The sequence below is a fragment of the Phyllopteryx taeniolatus genome, chromosome 11 (assembly GCF_024500385.1).
Source record: "Phyllopteryx taeniolatus isolate TA_2022b chromosome 11, UOR_Ptae_1.2, whole genome shotgun sequence".
Lineage (NCBI taxonomy): Eukaryota > Metazoa > Chordata > Actinopteri > Syngnathiformes > Syngnathidae > Phyllopteryx > Phyllopteryx taeniolatus.
In genome coordinates, this window is record NC_084512.1 from 3,797,236 (window position 1) to 3,820,439 (window position 23,204).

General features: G+C 40.0%; 1 protein-coding gene across 1 annotated transcript in view; it reads right to left on the reverse strand.

Annotated features, from left to right (window-relative positions):
- LOC133486262 (sodium/potassium/calcium exchanger 3-like) overlaps positions 1-23,204 on the reverse strand; it is a 110,833-nt gene that overhangs the window by 19,126 nt on the left and 68,503 nt on the right. The window contains 1 exon segment of the mRNA XM_061791144.1: positions 347-423. Coding sequence (XP_061647128.1) covers positions 347-423 — 77 coding nt within the window.

Genomic DNA, 23,204 nt, shown 5'->3' on the forward strand with positions numbered 1-23,204 from the left:
ATAGGTCACATCATGTATGTACATATTCATAGCATTGTTATGCAACTACACACTCATGAGATGTGAGCGCTCGCTCTTTATTAAAAACCATTCTCTTATGTATTACGAATTAAGATGAAGCCCTTGGAAGTGGGAATGGTTGAAGTGATCTCTAGAGAATAGGCTGTTTTGTATTAATCTTTGAAACTTGAATAAATAGTGTTGTTTTTTTTGTTTTGTTTTTAAATAAATGATATACTTTATACAAAGCAAAAAAAAACAAAACAAGAACTACTTAGTTGTAGATCAGAGGTGGCCACTACTATTTTACTGTGTGCAGCGACTGTACAGTTCAAAAGACACTCACGCAGAGGACATGCAGTCCCACGGCTCCATCAATGCGCTCCTGGTTTGTGAAGTAATCTCTTGGGAACTCGTGAATGGCTGCAGACAAAATAGAACACAATCAACGGAGGGGAATAAGCCAATTATTATCAACTGAGAGATGATATCCATACCGTCATACAAATTAGCTCATCAGCACAGCAACCATAAAACAAAAAATTAGAACCAATTAACAAGCACTGATCAAAGTCTTATCAATGAAAGGAGGTCAGGGTCTTTCTCTGTGAGCATGAAGTGCACTGTATCTGGTCTCTCTCTATTACAAGCTCTTTTGTGAGGATATTACGGAACTATATATACAAGATCAGAGATAAAAAATGCAATTGAAATAAAGATTTACATTTTCAAAGTGTAACTCAAGACTTTTAGGTGGTTAGGTATCATACTGTTTGGATACCACAACATGGCAAGTGAGAGAGTGGAAAACACACCAACAGCCTTCCAATTGAGACAAATGCTTCCCAACTGAGCCCAGCTGAACAAGGTTTAATTAAATGGTCGTACTCTCCCATTATGTAATTAATTTTCAATTAGGAATGAACTTGGGAAGACTGATTGGGATGCTGAATTTATATCTGCCAAATCAGTTGATGATTAAATTAAATGAGCATATTCAAATGTGTGTTTTATCTTACTGTATGTGCCTTTTTTTTTTTACTATAAGCTAGAGCAAGTATGGTTGGTCCATCCATCCATCCATCCATCATCCATCCATCCATTTTCTTCACCGCTTATCCCAGCTATCTTCGGGCGGGAGGCGGGGTACACCAGTCGCCCACCGTGCCACCCCAAAAAAGGTCTATAATCGAAAATTTAAAATTATAGTCGTGTGAGTTTACCTTGTGCAGCAAGTAAAGTTCTGGAATCTATTGTTGCTGATGCCCTTGAAACTTTCCTTGAGAATAATCAGTTATTAGCAAATAGCACTGATTCTGCAAATGTAGATCGACTGTTTCTCAGCTTCTATGCATGCTGAATGACTGGAGCAATGCTATTGATAGTGGTGCATGCGTTGATGCATTCTACTTGGATATCCGTAAAGCATTTTGACAGTGTGTCTCATGTTAAACTCCTGCATACGCTTGAATCGTATGGTATTGCTGGTAAACTGCTTGAATGGTTTCACGCATATTTGTTTGGGCAGAAATAGTTTGTGACAATTGGAAATACAAATTTTGAACTTACTAAGGTCACATCTGGAGTGCCTCAAAGGTCCGTACTTGGCCCTAAGCTCTTTCTTACTATACTATACTATACTATACTATACTATACTATCTGCTATATCAATTATTTAGAGACAATGCTGCAGTTTCTTTGTGTTCAGCTCTTTCCAGATGATGCCAAACTTCCTGGTTATTTTAGTCGTTTTTTTTTTTTTTTTGGGGATGATTTCTGCGGTTTGATTCAGTTTGGTTTCGATGCAGCTTACGAGAGGTCTAGAAATAAGTTGGAAATAGCAGCCGGAAAATGTTTTGTTGTGCATTATGGTTATGCTAACTCAAAGAGATTTTCAAGTAGGCGGAATTACAGTTACTTGGAATGATATTCTGTAGTTCGACTGTGGTATTGTAAAACGTGATATAGAATTAACAGAGAGAGTGCATCGTTTATTTACATGTAGATTGGCAGGCTTTTCTGATTACTCTTGTAACGGACATTTAGTCAAACTGAGCTCCCTAACTCATTTTGGGATTGTCTTTAATCTTTTAATGGTGTACAAAATTATTTATGGCCTAGTGGATATGAACTTTCAATTATTCTTTAAATATGCATTGTCGGATTGAACGAGGGGTCACAACCTAAAACTCCAGAATAAAAAATGTACTGTGTTTATGTGTTGATTGTTTGATATTGTGTCATTGTGTGCAATGTTTGCTGTTGCTGACTGGCTAACAATAAATTCAAACTCAATAAACTCATCCATAAAACTCCAGTAAATTGTAATTCTTAAGTCTGGGATGATGCCACAGTAAATGAATACCACAATCACATCTTAAGGGTCTGCCTAGCAAAGACGTACTGTGTGTGACTCTTTTTTTATTTAATTTTATTTTTTTACATGCATTATATATATATTTTTTTATGTGGTTCTCATTTTGGCACAAAATAATGAAATACTAATCACAAGTAGTTAATTAGTAACTAATACTTCTACAGTATGCTTGGCTTCTTCCCCAGCTGTTCACTCACCTTAATCATTATATATTGAATGTCCTCGATGAGTAGTTAAATGCATTATGTCAACATTCCTAGAGCCTTTTGCCCCAGGCACTCGCCAATAATTGCATTGCTTCTTTTTGATGACCTTGATGGTGGGATTTGCCAACTCGCTCAGCAAAGGTAAATAACACTTCAAGGATAATTCAACAAGTGCTTGCTATTCTCGCCTGCGTATCATTTGTTTCCCTTCCGAATGCATTGTGTATTGTTACAACAACCAACAACCAATACCAATCTTAGGGATTACAAACATTTACATACAGTATACTGTAAATGTGGTAAACACACTGTATAATGTATGTGGTCAGTGTGAAATATACATTCCTTTTTAATTGGGTCATGACCTAACAGACACAATGAATTGTCTGTCTGATATCAGGTGCCAATCAGGACAAAATATGCCACATGGTCCTTATGCACATTTCCTATTACATGCATACAAGCAGGTGAGTTACAAGTAGCTCCAGCCAAGCATGACCCACCCTGTGTGTGTATGTTTGTGTGTGTATTTGGGATTTGCTTGCCTAGCTCCACTGTGTGTCTACTTAACTGCTGTATGTTGGTGTCTGTGAGTGTGTGTTTGTTTATGAGCTTGTGTAACATGATAGCAACCAAATGTGCAGTGACATTCTCTCTCTCAGCATAACCAAGATCTCGTGAGTCAGGCGATGGCACCTGCAGCCTGCCTTGTGTGGCCAGAACACAGGCCTGTCTCTTCATAGAAGGTGGCATCAGCAAAGATGACAGAACAAGATGAGGGTGGCAGTTAAGTGACAAATAAAAAAGCAAATGAATAAAATCATATGAAAAGGCTACGGAAATATTGAAAAAATGCAAAGTTATAGAAATATAGAATTCTACGACTAGGAGATTTCACAGAAATCTAAAATGTGTTCCATACTTCAGTCTGCAGGTTATTTTGTATACAGCACAATAAGGGTGGACTTGAATGTAAAATCCCAAAGTAATCACCCGTTGGCGGTTAAGGTTGTATCAAACTGCATTTTTTTTAGGGACAGTTAATGAGCTGGATCAAAATGGTTTCCTGTGCATGCTGTGACATGTTCTGTATCTTCCGTTTTTTTCTTTTTTTTTTTTAGCTAATTTTGCCCCAAAATTTCACCACAGTTTACTTGTATAGATTAAAGACCACTTTGCAGAACACAAAATGTTAACAATTTCAAAATGGCATTTTGGAGGTAACAGCCAAAATTTGACAATTACTCATAAAGGGAGTAGATGCAAATACATTTTCGATTGGTAGAGATTTTTATGATTCACGTAATGCAGGAAAGAGATGTGATGACTTTTGACATGTTCAGAAAGGTATATGCAAAAGTGCTATAAATGTAGCATTCTTGATTTTTCCACTGTGGCGATTGTCTGTAGTCTATAGCAAGTGTGATTCTGGTTTAATAAATTGTTTTTTCAGTTATAGTTTTACTGTGTGACTATTGGAATATCGATCTAATGTTACTACTTTTACATTGAGACCAGCAAACAAGAAAATAAGGCTACAGAAGTTGTTCCATGAAAGGAGCAAATGATTCCTAAAACTTCTCCTCAGTATGATGACGTGCAGTTGTACACTGCTGAAAATTACAGAAAAACAAATAAGTAAAATCTTATTTTCATGGATCAAGCACGTGTTGGAAATTTCGCCGTTCAGCTCCTTGTTGGAGAACACCATATTGTGCAAAATGTACTAAACCAGTAAACCAAGGTTCACTCACTTTTTTTAAACTAAGAACTTAGTTTCTACAACTTCTCTTACATGTCAAAGTGAATGGGCTACCAGTTTGAGAAACACTTCTGAAATGAATTCAATAAATAAAAATAAATAAAACGGTTCAGGGTATACCCCACCTCCCGCAGGAAGATAGCTGGTATAGCTAGTGAAGATAAGCGGTTAAAATAAATAAAACATACATAAATCATAATAAATAAATTTGGTCACATGAACTTAATTTCATGTTATATTAGTAATTAAATATACAGTGTTCCCTCGTTTTTCGCGGTTAATGAGGACCAGTACCCCCCGCGTAAGGTGAAAAACCGCGAAGTAGGATTTGCCCCCCCAACCATCCCCCCTAGGAATTTTCGTGGATGTGTATGTGGATACCAGAATGTTTAAAATATGTAAACAGTATTTATACTTTACATATTTGAGACAAGGATTACAACAGTACACATATTTACTTAAATCTTTAATTATAAAACCTTATACAGTAATTAACATTCCTCAACATTGCCTTCTGAGAGAGGCGAAGAGGCTTGCGTTGGTGGCGGAGGAGAGGCTCCCACTTGACTCGTAGAGGCTTTAGGTTCACTCGGAGACTCTTCTGCTGGAGGCGCTGATGGTGTAGCTGGGGCTTTACCTTGTAGAAAAACATGGTGATGGGTAGTTGTTGTCTTTGTTTTTTCTTTTGCTTCAAAATCCCCCTGTACAAGGACATAACCCCGTCTCTTATTTCACGGAGTTACCACACGTTTCGCTTCCTTATTGAAGCAGTTTTGCGGATGTTTGCTTCCTCTTTCTTGATGTACCGCACTGTAGATTCATTCACGCCATAATGGCGTGCCACAGATGCATAACTTCTGTCCTCTTTGATCAAATCTAACAGTTTCACTTTTTCGCTGATGGTCATCATCTTCTTCTTCCTCTTGGGCACCCCGGAGGAAGGTTTTGCAGGGGCACAGCGCTTTGGCGGCATTGTAAGGGCTTGCTTAACTAATCCAAAAAATTATCGCTTAAACAAAAAAAGTTATTGCGAACACAACAGCGTGGACGAGACTGGCGAGAAGAGAAGGGAAGATGCTGGGTGAGGCTGTGATAATGCGCAGCCAATCAGCTCACGGGATAAATCCACTCATGTTCTCATTGGTCGATGTCTCACCGGGAACCAATCTCGCGCCTTGTATGAGTGCCCGTACAGTACAGGCATGTACAAAGCCTCTGAGTCAACTCATCTCTTTGTTTGGCATGCAGGGAAACCTTCTCTCGCGCGCATCAACATGAAACAAACGCGTCTTTCCACAATATGGCTGCCGATATGGCTGTAGTTTATTTATTTATTTATTTTTAATAAATATTTTGGAAAAACCCGCGAAGCACTGAAGCGGCAAAACGTGAAGCGCGAAGTGGCGAGGGAACACTGTATTCATCTATGTGAAAAATGGTCATTTTAATGATTTATCACAATATAAATCAACAATGATTAAACAAGGTAGCAAATTTAATATCAATATGAAACTCTTTATTTCATTTACAATTTCAAATGATGGTCACTGATGGTGTAGTGGTACACTCGCCTGACTTTGGTGCGGGCAGCGTGGGTTCAGTTCCCACTCAGTGACGGTGTGAATGTGAGTGTGAATGTCCCCTGTGACTGACTGGCGACCAGTTCAGGGTGTAGTCCGCCTTTTGCCTGAAGTCAGCTGAGATAGGCTCCAGCGTCCCGCGACCCTAACCAGGATAAGCGGTGTTGAAAATGGATGGATGGATTTCAAATGATCACTTCTACAACATTCTCATACAGTCCTAGGAGGGGCACAAGCCAGTGCAAACTGTAGGCCGGTCCCAAGCCCGGATAAATGCAGAAGAGTTGTGTCAGGAAGGGTATCCGGCTTAAAACTTTGCCAAACAAATATGAGCGTTCATCGGTCGTGCCCCGGGTTAACAACGTCTGCCAGTGGGTGCAGGTGGAAAATAAGCTACCGTGGGTCGAAGATGAAGGAGAGGTGGAAAGCGACTTCTTAGGCAGAAGAGAAGAGGAGAGCACCGAGCCTACAACTGAATATGGAGACTTTGAATGTTGGGACTATGACAGGAAAAGTTTGGGAGTTGGTTGGCATGGTGATTAGGAGAAAAGCTGATATATTGTGTGTCCAGGTGAGCAGGTGGAAAGGCAGTCAGGCTAGAAGTTTCTAGCTAGTTTCAAATTATTTTACCATGATGTAGATGGGAAGAAAAATGGAGTTGGGGTTATTTTAAAAGAAGAGTTAGCTAAGAATGTCTTGGAGCTGAGAAGAGTATCAGCTCGAGTGATGAGGCTGAAACTTGAAATTGACGGTGTTATGTATAATGTGATTAGTGGCGATGCCCCACAGGTAGGATGTGACCTAGAGGCGAAAGAGAAATTCTGGAAGGAGCTAGAGGCAGTAGTTCTGAGCATCACAGACAGAGAGAGAGTCGTGATTGGTGCAGATTGTAATCGACATGTTGGTGAAGGAAACAGGGGTGATGAAGAAATGATGGGTAAGTACGCCATCCAGGAAAGGAACTTGGAGGGACAGCTGGTGGTAGAGTTTTCAAAGAGGATGCAAATGGCTGTCGTGAACAGTTTCTTCCAGAAGAGGCAGGAAAATATGGTGACCTACAAGAGTGGAGGTAGAAGCATGCAGGTGGATTACATCTTGTGCAGATGATGTAGTCTGAAGGAAGTTACTGACTCTCAGGTAGTGGTAGGGGAGAGTGTGGCTGGCCAGCATAGGATGGTGGTGTGTAAAATGATTCTGGTGATGGGGAGGAAGATTAAGAAGACAAAGGTAGAGCAGAGAACCATGTAGTGGAAGTTGAGAAAGGAAGAATGTTGTGCGGTTTTTCGGGAAGCTGAATTAAATGATCGAACTGTGCATAATGTTACAGTGGCCTAATTTACTTTTTTTTTTAAATCCAGTACAGTATATTAGTAAGTAGAGTTCAGTTGTATTTAACTTTTAAGCACAATTCACAACTATTTATTTTCACATTTATTTAGGAATAATTTTTACTTAACTTTTATGTGCAATACATTTTAATTGAATCACTATTAAAGAACTGTTCCCCCCTCCTTTATTTAAGTGCAATGTTAATGTTCAAACTATGCGTACTGTTACAGCCGCGTACCATAAGATTAAGTATATTTTTTAGGAAAAAAAAAAAAAACTCTGCCTCATTTTTTGCTAAACACTACCTACTACAGGCCTACAATTTTACTATTTTAACTTTGGTCATTATGATGGTACTTGGAGACCTAAGTATTTTTTGAGGTGGTACTTGGTGCAAAACGTTTAAGAAACACTGTACTACAGTGTTTCAGCATGTTTGTGTAGGCCCACACATTTCTTGAAACTAAAAAAGTAAATAAATGTAAAAAATAAATAAATCAAGGTACACTAGGTACCAAATAAGAGACACGGAATGACTTGATTGATAGAATTGAATAATCTCAATATCAAGAATCAATCATTTATATGAATAGTTGGAAGTTGCAGCCCTACTGTGAACGGATGCTGAAATCTAGCATGTGGGGGTGAAGTCAGCTGCCAAATCCCTGAGCTTCATGAGATCAACGTGGATTGACCCAAGCAGAGACGGACGGCTTGTCACTTCAGGGGCAGAAACAACAGTCAGCCCACCCACCCTTGCATAATACCACAAGCATTACATAAGAGCTGTGCGACACTGATACAAACACAGACAGAAAGAGAGAAGAATCCGACAAATCCTATACATCATTAAAGGTGTAATGGGAGACCTCAGTCTTTTAAGAGCAGCGGAGAAAAACACTCTTCATGCAAAAGACAGATGGTGTTTCCTCCGTCTACAATAAGCACATTGTAGCATCTGTTGTGACACAAATACACATTCACATACTCATGCATGCACACGCACACACATTGTAAACACAATGAACTGGCTCTACTTAAAAACCCTCCAAAACATTTACATTTCTCATATTAAAATGACTTCAGAAGTTTTCTGAAATTTGAATTTAGAAATAAAATATAGAACATGCACAAAATTATTTGCTGTTTGTTCGTCATCAGTGTTATGTCAATACATCCTAGAGGTTCACTCGTTCGCTCAAAGGTTACGACGACACACATAATAATAATAATAATAATAATAAATGAAACTTATGTATTTGCTCTGTGGTTTATTGTGATGAATGTTTATATGAAATGTAGTTGGAGAGAAAGAAAGACTAAATCATACAAAAGATTTGAACCATCCCTTTTGTATGTGTGTTACTCGCCAACGGACAAATGAACAGCTCTTAGAAAACTGCAGTTGTTTGTTTACATTCAAACTTCATTTTGCAGCCAGCGTGAGAGACGTCATGCACGCTGCGATAAAAATTACAACTTCAGTATCTCGGCGCCCTCATCCCTACATACATACACATACATACATACACATGTCTCGGTGGAGACTTCAATTATGTTCCTTTCTCCCACAACATGGTGAATTGTGCAACAAGAGGGTACAACTCTGGACCTCCTGTATGCCGAATGCCAATGTGTCTTATTATATATGGTAATGAGAAATAAATATGTATTTATATTTGTTTATATTATTATTATTATTCCCAGGGGACGACCCAGGACACGCTGCAGAGACTACGTCTCTCGGCTGGCCTGGGAACGCCTCGGGATCCCCTTGGAAGGGCTGGAGGAAGTGGCTGGGGAGCGGGAAGTCTGGGCTTCCCTGCTGAAGCTACTGCCCCGGCAACCCGACCTCGGATAAGCGGAAGAAAATGGATGTATGGCTTATTATTATTATTATTATTATTGTGGCGGCACGGTGGACGAATGGTTAGCACATCTGCCTCACAGTTCTGAGGACCCGGGTAAAAAACTTGCCTTGCCTGTGTGGAGTTTGCATGTGCCTGCGTGGGTTTTCTCCGGGTACTCCGGTTTCCTCCCACATCCCAAAAACATGCGTGGTAGGTTAATTGAAGACTTTAAATTGCCCGTGGGTGTGAATGTGAGTGCGAATGGTTGTTTGTTTATATGTGACCTGCAACCGGCTGGCGACCAGTTCAGGATGTGCCCCGCCTCTCGCCCAGAGTCAGCTGGGTTAGGCTCCAGCCCTCCAAGCCTATTATTGAGGATAAGCGGTACGGAAAATGGATGTATGGTTTATTGCCTTTTATGTTTAAGCTACAGCAGTTTATTACAGCTGCGGTTGTTCTTTAAAGTGCTCTCCAGATAAAGTTGAGTTGATAGTTGAGTTTATAAAGGTCAACATTGGGCAAGAATAATTCAAAGAAATGAGCACGCAAACAACACTGAGTGAGCATAAATTATTTGGAAGAAAAGCCCTTCCCTTGAGGAATGAAGTTGTTTTCCCAAATAGTTTGCAGAAGTCACCTTTGCAGACATTTTATAAAAAGAACAGGTCATTAATCTATTTTTATGACATTAAGTGACTCAGTGTCCTTCAAGGAAGCCATCGTCCTGCTTAATCTTATCTGTATCTACATTTAGAGAAAAACGTTTTAAATGATGGAGACAGAGGGGTATTAGTTTAACGTAATGTTTAAAGTGTTATAGTTGTTTCCAATATTTTGAATCTCTCATGTGGCTACATGTCTCGTGTAGCCAAATTATTAGGAACAGTTTTTAGTACAATGCAGTACAGTTCTACAACACTGATAACTACAACCACAATAATAAACAGCATTAAATTTGCTTTGTTAAACAAAATTGAGCATTATTACATTTTTAGCATTTAGCATTATTTTTAGGCTGGAAAGGCTCTTGTATTAGGTCTTTTTAGATTGTGCAGGTGTTCATAATGTGTGGTAGGTGTATATTATTGTTTTGATAATCTATTGATTATAAAAAAAACATCACACGTCCTTTTTCTCAACTGAAGTTTGTAGATGTGAAGGAAAATATTTTGGCATAGCAAATGCCCCTGGAACCCCTCCATCATACTGAGCAGGACATTCTGAAGCAAAATATGAGCTGTAGCAAACAGAAAATATTCATTTTTAGTTTATTGGAAGGTTTTTGGTGCTATATGCTTTTTATAGGACTGAACTTAAGGCAGAGTAGAAAGTGCATCAAACGTGACCCACGTGATTTGCTGCTGTAATTTAATTATCTTTATCCATCAGGGCGTTATGAATCATTATTTAGTTATTATTTAAATTGTAGAGAGCTTTAGAATAATGTCTCTCAATTCTGTCATAAAGAAGCTGAAAATATGACAAGGATGCTGTTAGATTTGTGATTGGTTGAGTGAGTGTGTGTAGACGGAACTTCCACCAAACTGCACGACAAGTGTGGTAGAGCGGAGGTTTGGTTGTGCGGACTATTTTGCCGTTTTCAGGCGACAACTGTTCGTTGTCTCAATTAAAGAGATTCTACAATACAATCAATATTATACATAGCCTAGTGTAGACAGTAATTTACAATTCGCGATACTTTGCGAATGCCGAACCATGTATAGTATGCTGGGGTCCTCTGTGTATAAGCAGTGGGAGGAAAAAGTATGTGAACCCTTTGGAATTTCTTAAATTTCTGCATTGGTCATAAATTGGTCATAAAATCTACTCTGATCTTCATCTAAATCACATGAATAAACAGACTGCTTAAACTAATGCCACACAAACAATTATATGTTTTCATATGGACCATGCCTCACACAAAATATCTCTCAGAAGATCTACGATTAAGAATTGTTGACTTCTATAAAGCTCAAAAGGTTACAAAAGTACCTGTAAAAGTCTTGATGTTCATCAGTCCACGGTTAGACAATTTGTCTATAAATGGATAGAATTTGCTTAAGAGCCCTTGGATGTTCCACAGCAGTACTGGCAAACTATTTGGTGGACAGATGAAACCAAAGTTGAAATTTTTGGGAGGAACACACAACGCCATGTGTGAAGGAAAATCACACAGCAGACCAACATTAAAACCTTATCCAAACTGTGAAGCATGGTACAGGGAGCACCATGGCATGGGCGTGCTTATTACTTCAGGGCCTGGACAGCTTGCCATCATCAATGGAAATAACAAGTTTATAAATATATAAAGAACTTGAGTCCGGCGGCACGGTGGCCGACTGGTTAGAGCGTCAGCCTCACAGTTCTGAGGTGCGGGGTTCAATCCCCGTCCCCGCCTGTGTGGAGTTTGCATGTTCTCCCCGTGCCTGCGTGGGTTTTCTCCGGGCACTCCGGTTTCCTCCCACATCCCAAAAACATGCATTAATTGGAGACTCTAAATTGCCCGTAGGCATGACTGTGAGTGCGAATGGTTGTTTGTTTCGATGTGCCCTGCGATTGGCTGGCAACCAGTTCAGGGTGTACCCCGCCTCCTGCCCGATGACAGCTGGGATAGGCTCCAGCATGCCCGCGACCCTAGTGAGGAGAAGCGGCTCAGAAAATGGATGGATGGAACTTGAGTCCATCAGTCCAACAGTTGACGCTCAAAAGAAGATGGGTGTTGCAACAGGACAATGATCCAAAACATAGAAGCAAATCAACAGCAAAATGGCTTCAGAAAAAGAAAATATGTGTTCTCGATCGGCCCAGTCAAAGTCCTGATCTCAACCTGATTGAGATGCCGTGGCATGACCTCAAGAGAGCTATTCACACCAGACATCCCAGGAATCTTGCTAAACTGCAACAGTTTTGTTCAGAAAGAAAGCCGTCTCCTTGCCGTGTAGTTATGTTTGATTTTAATGTTTATTTGAACACAATGGTCTTGAATTAGTGCAATATCAGCCATATTAAACAGTCGCCACGTCCTTGACTTTGGTGGTTTTCTTCTACCCAGCATGCCTTGAAGGCTGGAACTTTCTCATTCTCGCATTATATTTCACAATAGTAAAACCACGGCAACTACTCTTCATTGAATGATTGCTCCTGCCTCGGTATATCAGCAGGCTGGAATTTGGACATGTGTCGTCTAGACAAAACCATCATACCAGCTGTGTAAATCCAGAGATACTGTACAGTTGATATACCCTCTTTTCTACTTACAAAGTATGCAGTGTGTGTGGGAAAAGCCTTCACCACACATGCACACACACACACACACACACACACACACACACACACGCATGCATTAACACTAACAATGGCAAATACATCCGTCTAACCCCTGACAAAGTACCATGCAGATAGTGTCATGGAGGTTCAGCTTTTACTGTACAGTCTTTACATAATAATTTTTTTTCTCTGCTCCAAAGAGCTTAAGATGGACACACTGAGAATGCAAAAGTTATGACATGCACAAAGAGGCAAGGTCCAAGAGAAACAAACGCACAATGGGATTTACATTTCCAAGGTTATACTGTCGTTTTGCTAGCGTTTACCAGGTTAAAAGCATGCGAATGCATGCAATTGCAAAACAGACACACACACACACACACACACACAAAAGTAGCGGCATGTGGTTGCATTTATTTTCAGCCACAAGTACTTACAAGTATGTGGGTGGTATTACCCAACGAATCAACCATTTGCGAATGGAAAGAAATAGTGCAGAATTGTGAGAAAACAAGCAGGAAGAACGAAGGGGTTGGCTATTTGTGGAATGATCAGTTATTCCTGTGAATCAGGTAACTCGACATCAGTCTTGGATGACATGATTAAACATGTCTATGTAAGTTATGGCTCATGTAAGATTCGATTTAAAAAGAAAAGAGAATACAGAATAATGGAGAACAAGGGAGAAAAGACCCTGAACAGCTGAACAGTTCAGGTTGACCTCCACTCTATTGGCTATTAACAGTTCCCCTAAGTGTCTGCAGCCTGAGGGCACAATTACTGTAGACTGCTCAGTGAATGGGTGCAGGGTTAATACAAGTCTCTGCTGCTCTCCTTGCCTTTGCGATACAACCTAATAAAAAAAAGACACAAATGAATATAACAAATTACTTAGCTGTATAAGTGGAGCTGTATTAATCTAACTAATTGAAAAATTTTGTATGTGTTATCTGAAATGCCAAAAAACAAAAAAACAAAAAAAAAACATGATGAGCTCCCAGAATTCTCAGCAGTAGTGCTTTTCGCCAACAGCAGTCTGATAATGCTACCTGCCCATTGATAAATAGTAAACAGGCCTCTATCTAGGTTGTGAATATTATCAGCCGTTATTCTGGAAAAAAGAGACCAGTTGTTGTCTCACTGTGAACAGTGCTAACCGATACAAGTCACACTACTCATTCGAAAGTGGCGTTTTCTTAACTGCAATGGCACAGACTTAACACTGGTTGGGATATATTGGACAACAATTGAGGATTCTGACTGGAAAATGTGGGTGTACCTCAGCTCTCTTATTTACAACACTCCTCGACCGCAATCCAAAGGTCGTTCTCATGTTGCCATATTATTGGGGATCTCCATCCATCCATCCATTTTCTGAGCCGCTTCTCCTCACTTGGGTCGCGGGTGTGCTGGAGCCTATCCCAGCTGTCATCGGGCAGGAGGCGGGGTACACCCTGAACTGGTTGCCAGCCAATCGCAGGGCACATAGGAACAAACAACCATTCGCTCTCACAGTCATGCCTACGGTCAATTTAGAGTCTCCAATTAATGCATGTTTTTGGGATGTGGGAGGAAACCGGAGTGCCCGGAGAAAACCCACGCAGGCACGGGGAGAACATGCAAACTCCACACAGGTGGGTCCGGGGATTGAACCCGGGTCCTCAGAACTGTGAGGCTGACTATCTAACCAGTCGGCCACCGTGCCGCCTATTGGGGATCTCATTTGTCATAAATGCACACTGTGGAGTGAGGAGTATGCATCTCCTCACCATTACCTGTAGTACAGGTATCACATTCTGGCCAATGTACATGTTACATGTTTAATTTACTTTAAGAATCCAATAGGACACTTCTGCCAATGCCATGAGTCATTTTCACATCAATGCTGCATTGTCCCTTTTTACATGTTTTATCTAGGCTCCTATAAAAGAAGATTCAATCCATTGAGTGATGCCACTTTTTTCATGCACGGTTTAATCGAGTGGAAGAAATATGGAGGTTAAGAAGAAAATAATTTTAAGTAAACACGACCTTTCAACTTGTCATTGGGTTATGTTGTACGTTCACATCTTTCCTTTGACTCCATCAGTGAGAACACAACACAGAAGTACACCGGATCAATACAGTGCGCACTATACTGTATGTCTCCGATCAGTTACCGCAATTTCTCGTGTATAATGCGCACCCCCAGAGTTGACCTCAAAATTCTACCTATGTATAATGCATTTTTACAATGCATGATTTTGCTTCTACCCATATGATCAAAACATGCAGTATTATCTAGATTTTGTTATTTTTTTTCAAAGAATGATTCTGAAGTTAAGTGCTTTATTTGAACACGTAATCCTTTTTTTTTTATTTACTTGCTCTTATTTTGAAATTCACAGCCCCACTTTTATTTAGTAAATGAGAAAACACACAGTTGTGCTCATATGTTTGATTACCCAGGCAGAATTTGTAAGATGGGTACAATTCTTGAAAGAAAACATGAAGGACCAGGCGAAACACATGGGATTCAAATTAAACGGTCAAGCATTTCAGAAAAGCATTATCATTCAACAATATATAACCATAAATAAATTAATGATGGTTGTTGTTCAGTTATCAGTCATATTAAGAAAAAAAAACAATATTTCACAAATTCTGCCAGGATATGTAAACTTATGAGCACAACTGTACATATATGCAATCATACGTACCCCCTGTCATATTGGAATGAAAGTGTAGGCTACACCTTTTCTTATAACCACTAGGGGGCGGTGGCATTTTGGAATAACCACTAAATGGCTATGTATAATACGCACTATTGACTTTAGACAATTTTTTTGGGGAAAAAAATGCGCATTATACACGAGAAATTACGGTACTCTTGTCATTATAATAACAAGCTCATTGCTGTCACAGGCTGTATAATTAATCTTAGTATCTCTTTTTCGCTCTACTTTGCAGAAGACCAGGTGTTGTCTCTGAGGGGCTCTAGCACCACAGATAAGTCACATTCAAGGAACGTGTCTATTTCTGACTTACAGAACCTCAGCAAGCAGTAGTAGAAGAACGATCACCAGGAGAGAAATAAATCATGCTGGGCTTAATACAAATGAGCAATCCAGTGTGTGAAAATAAGCGACAAGAGTGAGAATCTACTTTGCTGGCTTGCGAATGTCCATCTGAGGGACTTGAGTGACAGGGAGAACTGCATTGTAATGATGATGGAGAAAACTACACACTGAAGATTTGTCAGCTGTGTGTTTATGTGTGTGTGTGTGTGTGTGTGTGCAAGCTCCCAGCTAAAGGTTACATGGTAATAGTGGCATTTAATCAGGAAGGCAGCAAGAAATCAGATCATGACCCGTGCTGGCCTGGGACGTATTCCAGGAGGAAAAAAAAAAAAATCAACATAATCTCTCTTCAGTGTCTCACCTGAGATGACGACATGTGTTTTGCAGGTGTGTGTCCAACAGATTTTCTTGTCTCTTTGTTCAGATTTTCCTAATGTCACTTTCGTGAACGTAATCCTTCAGCTGTAAAGTTCCTAAAGATCGAAATTGCAAATATGGATGATTTTTTGTTAGAGGATTATCAGTGACCTCTACTAAAACTAATTTTGTGATTTGTGAGTAAATTTACTTTAAATACACTTGTTACAATACATTTGAGACACTACCACCACCACTAGTATGTAAACACAAATGAAATGTCAAAACAACACCAGGTCTGCTTTAATTTAGTGCAGAGGGTCCCTGTCTTACAGTTCCCAACACAATGTGCATTAATATTAATATTCTTTCCCAGAGTTCTAGTGGATTTGTGTATCATTAAAATGAGGTAATGTGTGGGCGAATGGTTGTTTGTTTATATGTGCCCTGCGATTGGCTGGTGACCAGTTCGGGGTGGACCCCGCCTCTCGCCCGAAGATAGCCAGGATAGGCTTCAGCACGCCTGCGACCCTTGTGAGAATAAAGCGGTACAGACAATGGATGGATGGATAAAATGAGGTATAGCCCGACCCTCCTGACCATTTCTGTTTCGATGAATAAAAAAAAACCCATTGCACTTCACAATCCCAAGGAGACATATGGAAAATTAACTACAATAGCTGGGCCTTTGTAGGTCCTGCCCACCCATCAAGTGTGATATTAAACAACCAAGGCATCACATTTCCTTGGACTAGTACATGTTCTTGGTTGCTTCACAAATTGATACTATTGGTCTGTCCCTACGTCGTCTGTTATTTTTATGCAATATTAACTGATTTAAAGTAGTGAAATTTGCTTGAGAACAAATCTATAAATGCCCTTGAACATTCAAAATGTCAGAGAAATGTTGTAAAACTCCGCCTATTTCCTCGCTCTGCCGAAGCAAGCCATATGGCGTTATTGTCATCTGATTTTTAAATTTTTTTTTTTAGACAATAACGAGTGAAAATAGTGAGGTTAGATACATTTCAGTAGATTTGTTTTGTTAAAATCAATCGCTGTAATGCTTTGCTGCAGAATTAAGCCGCATGACCCACGAAGTTAAGTGCCTGCAGATTCATTTCATAAACAGGGTTAGTCAGCTCATCGTTTTATTTATTAAATCACTCATGGCTCTAAGATCTTTGAAAAAGAGTTGGTGAAGATGACGCAACACAGGTGTTTGCTTTAGTGAAGTTAAAGGCTTTTTATATGGTCAGGGGCTTGGCGTGAGCAAAGCTTGTGATGAGGACGGATGGCTCCTGGCGCCATGTTAGTACCATTTTAATCAATTACACTGTAATAAATTCGTGATTTTTTTAGCATATTAAGTTAGGGATCGAACATAATTTTGGGGTGCCGTTGTGTGTGTGTGTGTGTGTTGATGTGAGTGTGCAACGGTACATGAGGTATATAAGGTATAATACCGACTTGAACAAAGTGGCGTTTGGAAACCCAAGCAAGATGGCATTTTTTTCCCCCTGAAAAGTTATCATTTTGGAGGTGCAAGGATTCCGCCCGACAGTGACGATATATGAAATATGAGTAAATATTGCTACTTTATAGTATATAGTACATTCCTTTGTCTACACCGGCTATGCGGTGAAATGGTCTCCAGTTCTATCGATGACACCAACGCATGGCAGCATATGGATTTAGGCAATGTGAAAGGGGCATTCCCATGGCGATTATTTATTTAGTGAAATATAGGCCATTAGGACACTGAACTTTTATTGAAACACAAACAAACCTTTTATCTGGATAGGACTGTACATAAGAAGACTTCACAATTGAACATCTAAATGTGAAAGCCTAAAAGGTTGGATAATTTTGAATATAACCAAATGTTTGGGGGAAAATATGTATCCAAACTTTTCAGTTATGAACTGGCTTCAAAGTCAAAACAATTTGAAGGCCAACCAACAGATTGTGATAGATTCCAAAGAGATACAAATTTCAACCCCAAATTGATTTTTGAATGTTCTGTTCAGTAGTTGATATTGAATAATACTATGAACTTCACAGCACAATCCTTGAAGATTGCACACGCTCTCTCTTTAGCATGCATCCTCTCAATATGGATTACATTTTTCACTTCATATCACCAACTAATTCATTCAAAGATTGGATGCTTGAGCATAAAAAATTTGTTTTGGGCAATTATTGTTCTTATTGTGACGAATGTCCACCTTTGAATTAGAATTCGATTTATACTTTGATGAAATTATATATTAACATTAGCACAAAACTGTTGCCAATATCAATATACCTCATCAGACTGTCAAGTAGCTCAACTTAAGACCTACTTTTCATTTCAAATTAGACACCAAATTTGGGTAGTTAAAGATATTGATAATGATTGGGAGGTTTTAGTTCAGACAATGTTGCCGATCTTTGTCAACAACATTTGATACAAATAAACTTGACTTGACAATGGATCTATTATTATGCCAATAAAATCCAATACAAACCTTTTCCTATTTAGTAATCATTCTTTTGTATGCTGCTCTACAACACAGACTACGTATGGAGAGCAATATAGTTTACAAAACTACTTGTAAATCTAAATCTAAAGTATGTTTGTGTGAATGCTTGCATTAAAATATCTCTTTGATTACATGTGACTTTTGGCTAGGACGCTGCAATGATAAAAATATTGCCATTCTACTGCCCAATGTGTTTGTAGTAATGTTTTTTTCCCCTTCTGGCTTCCACAGCAACATAATTAAGATGTGAAATAAAATTGGTAAACTTGTTTAATTGGCAAAACATTTTTAAATTCTCTGCCTGTCTGATGGTCTGACTTTCTGTCTGCAATGTGGGAGCAAATATGCGCCCGCAAGATCAGCAGGGGCACACGTCTCTCAGGACTCAACAAATAAATGTCCGTCAGATAACAAAAACCTTTTGCGGGAAATTGATGACAAAGACGGTATATTTTTTATGTTTTAAATATTGATGAATGATAATTTTTAAAAAAAAATGCTCCATGCAAAGAGCACTTTTCTCATCCAGGAAAAAAGAGCCAATACGGACGCACTAGTAAAGGTCTATCTGTGCACGCTTCTGCTGAATGATATGCACAATACACAGCTGACATACTAGCAGGGGTGTCAAACTCAAATTCACAGTGGGCCAAAATTAAAAATCGGGACAAAGTCGTGGGCCAAACTAAATATTTATTGAAAATTGACTGCGATTGTGCATGTTTTCCCTTCTCTCCAGATATGTAATCATGTGAAAACAAACTAAACTGCATCTGGAACAAAACTTTAATATTATATACACATGAGAAATCAAATGTGCAATAAATGAAACATCAGTGGTATTTGTTTCTTATTTAAATATATAAACTGCTCACTGGGCGCTTCAGCTGCCCCCTGTTCCAGTGTGTTCCACTAGCAAGTGTGTGTGCTCACTGTGATGGGTAAAATGTGCATCCATGCATGTTCATGACAATAAAATATGATTCTTCTTCTTCTTCTTAAACTCTGTAGATCTGAAATCTACAATCTGTTGTGAATAGATAATCTGCCTCCAACGTTGAAAGCTTCGGTTTTCAATATTTCATTTGGCCATTTTTGGAAAAGGGAGGTATAAATTTGCCCGAGGAGACTGGTAGCATAGTTGCTAATGACTGCAACAGAAAAGGAGGGGGCATTTGCCAGTCTCGACTGATGCGCCAACACACGAGCAAAGCATTCTGGGACTTGTAGTATTAGCGGCACATGCACTATATACTGGCGGGTCAGCTCTAATACACATTTGATATGGTCTCGTAGGCCAAATATAATTACATTGTGGGACAGATATGCGCCGCAGGCCTGAGTTCGACGTATATGCTTTTCATGCTGAAGAGAGTGATGTCATTCTTTGCTGTATAAAGCAGATAAAAACCAAAGTTATATCAGGCAGCGGGTAAAAGAACATTTACTCTTAAGTAACATGGTGTGTGTAGGTGTGTGTGTGTGTGTGTGAAAAAAGGAGTTTCGATTGCTACATAGTTTGGTCTACAACACTGAACCACACTACAGATCTAGCAGTAAGGCTAAGTGAGACATTTCCATGAAATAGTCACTCTTTTTCTTATTGCGCAACTCTCCTCCTATTTTAATCCAAATTAGAACTGTGTGTTACGTCATGGTAAAATGCAGGTGACCTTTCACCATTACAAAACTCCTCCCAGTACCTGACACCCACTCCTGCATTTTGGACTTTAAATGACAGTTAGACTGCTAAATGTTATAAAAAGAGTCCAGAGTTGCATAATACAGCAGCAAGGCCCAAAATGTTGATTCAAATCCTAAGAGTCATATTTTCTTTTTTAAAATTTACTTTCACATATATGAGTAATATGCAGCACGGTGAGCGACTGGCTAGCACATCTGCCTCCCAATCCTGAGGACCCGGGTTCAAATCTGGCCTCGCCTGTGTGCAGATTGCATGTTCTCCCCGTGCCTGTGTGGGTTTCTCCAGGTACTCCGGTTTCCTCCCACATCCCAAAAACATGCATGGTAGGTTAATTGAATACTGTAAATTAACTGTAGGTGTGAATGTGATTGTGAATGGTTGTTTGTCTATTTGTGCCCTGCGATTGGCTGGCAACCGGCTCAGGGTTTGCAGAACCCAGGAAATAAGAACATGGATATATGTTAATAATTATTTCCTATATTTTGGCTATTTAGACCTCCATAGAGTAACTCTCTAACATGGAGTTAGTATAAAAGTGTCAATTTTATTTAAAAAAAAAACCTTGACTGTCTAGAATAGGCCCCTCTGACGGCTACTTCTGTTTGACCCAGTTTTGTACCTGCTTTGTCAATATTTGGCTTGGGCCGTCCACTTTCCGCTGACTGTTTGCCTCCGTGTAGAAGAACCACTTGTGAGCACAAACGTGTTTGTTATGTTGACAGCTCCGGGTCAGGTGTGGAAAGGGAAGCGGAGATCTTTTCTAGTGGTGTAGATAAGCTTGAGAAATTCAAATTACCTGATTTCAGGCCTCTCAAGAGAAGGTTTTGCCTAGGACGCCACATTGTGTAGTGCCGGCCCTGTTAAATGACTTTATTAGCAATATTATTTCATATGTGCAAGTACAGAGTTGATTTCAGAGCAGCAATCATCAAAAAATATGTAGAATAAAATCTCACCAGATCACAAGATTTGACTGCGTTAACTGCTTTAAAGACAAGCAGTAACTGTTTTTATCTTATTCAGGCACTTTTCCCATTTAAAAATTATGTTTGTTGGAGGACCAAACACCAGGAAGGATTATCATATTGAAGAAGGGGAGGAGGTATGACAAGCACTGATTTACACTCAATACCACTATATACAGAATTGCAAACAACACAAATACACGACATACGTACTTGTAACTGCTGCTAGTAGTTTCTGGCCTTTTAGCTACCATTGGCCATTCATGAACAGGATGTGAGACGCATCAAAAATCAACAAAGTGGTGGGCCCAGACCTTGTGTCCCCATCCTGCCTCAAAGTCTGCGTGGACCAGCTCGCTCCAGTCTGCACACATATCTACAATTGATCTCTGGAACTGTGTGAAGTACCATCCTGTTTGAAACGCTTCATCAACATCCCAGTCCCAAAGAAACCTGAAATTTCAGGTCTGAATGACCACAGGCCTGTCACCCTGATATCTGTGGTCATGAAATCCTTTGAACTCATCGAGCTGGACCACCTCAAGTGCGTCACAGGACCCCTGCTGGCCCCCATGCAGTTTGCCGACCGAGCAAACAGGTCTCTGTATGACGCAGTCAACATGGGACTGCACTTCATCCTAGAACACCTTGATGGCACGGGAACCTACGCGAGGATCCTGTTCGAGGACTTCAACTCTGCATTCAACACCATCATCCCCAAACTCCTCTCCTCCAAGCTTCTCCAGGTCAACATCTCGCCTGAAATCTGCCAATGGATTTTCAACTTCCTGGCAGGACATAGCAGGTCAGGCTGGGGGACACTACCTCATCCACACGCACCATCACCACCGGGACACCCCAAGGATGTGTCCTCTCTCCGCTGCTTTTCTCTCTGTACATGAACGACTACACTTCAACGCACCCGGCTGTCAAACGACTGAAATTTGCAAACGACACCACAGTCATCGGGCTCATCAAAGACGGTGACGAGTCTGCGTATCGACAGGAAGTCGAGTGGCTGGAGCTTTGGTGCGGCCAAGACAACCTGGAGCTGCACACGCTTAACACTGTAGAGATGATCGTGGAAGCATCCTTCACCACACCTGCCCCTCACGCTGTCCAACTGCCCTGTGTCAACTGTCGAGACTTTCAAGTTCCTGGGAATTACAGTCTCTCAAGACCTGAAGTGGGAGACCAACATCAACTCCATCCTCAAAAAGGCCCAGCAGAGGATGTACTTCCTGTGGCTTTTGAAGAAGCACGGCCTGTCACAGGAGCTGTTGAGGCAGTTCTACATAGCAGTCATCGAATCAGTCCCGCTTTTATCCATCACAGTGTGGTTTGGTGCTGCCACAAAAAAAGGATAAAATACGACTGCAACGGACAATCAGGACTGTCGGAAAAATCGTCGATACACGCCTACCTATCCTTGAGGACTGGCACACTGCCAGAACTAAGACAAGAGCATGCATAATCCTCTTGGACCCTCGACATCCTGGTCACCACCTCTTCCAGCTCCTTCGTTCAGGTAGGTGCTCTCGATCAATGCAAACTAAAACCAGCAGACATTTCAACAGCTTCTTCCCTTTTGCCATTAAATTGCTTGTGGCTAAGTGACTCGCCGTTGTGTGCTTTTATGTTTTTACATCTTAAAAATATTTATTGTCAAAGTGGCTGTCTATTGTCATTCTAGAGGGGCTCCGACTACAGAATAAATGAAGACAAAATGTAGATTTCCACTTATATGTAATGTCGCAAAAAGCCACCCAAATATAAGAAACACCTCTCAGTAAGATGTACCTACTAAAGGGTCCACCGAAAATTATATATTGTATATATTATATACAGTATCAATTTGAAAGAAAATAATCATCTTAATTTTTTCATTTGGAGATTATTCAAAATGGAAAGAAGGCTCAGATAAATTGGAAGGACATCAGAAAAAAGGTTTTGGGGTTTTCTTACAAAAACATTGTGTCACTTGTGCATTTAGATGTGGGCAACATAAACCTCCTGTCCAAGGTGGCATCAATCAACAAGGTCAGCAATTAATTAATAAAATATATAAATAATAAATAAGATGGCACAGTTGAGTGGTTAGCACATCTGCCTCACAGTTCTGAGGATCCGGGTTCAAACCCGGCCTCGCCTCTGTGGAGTTTGCATGTTCTCCCCGTGCCTGCATGCATTTTCTCCAGGTAGTCCGGTTTCCTCCCGCAGTT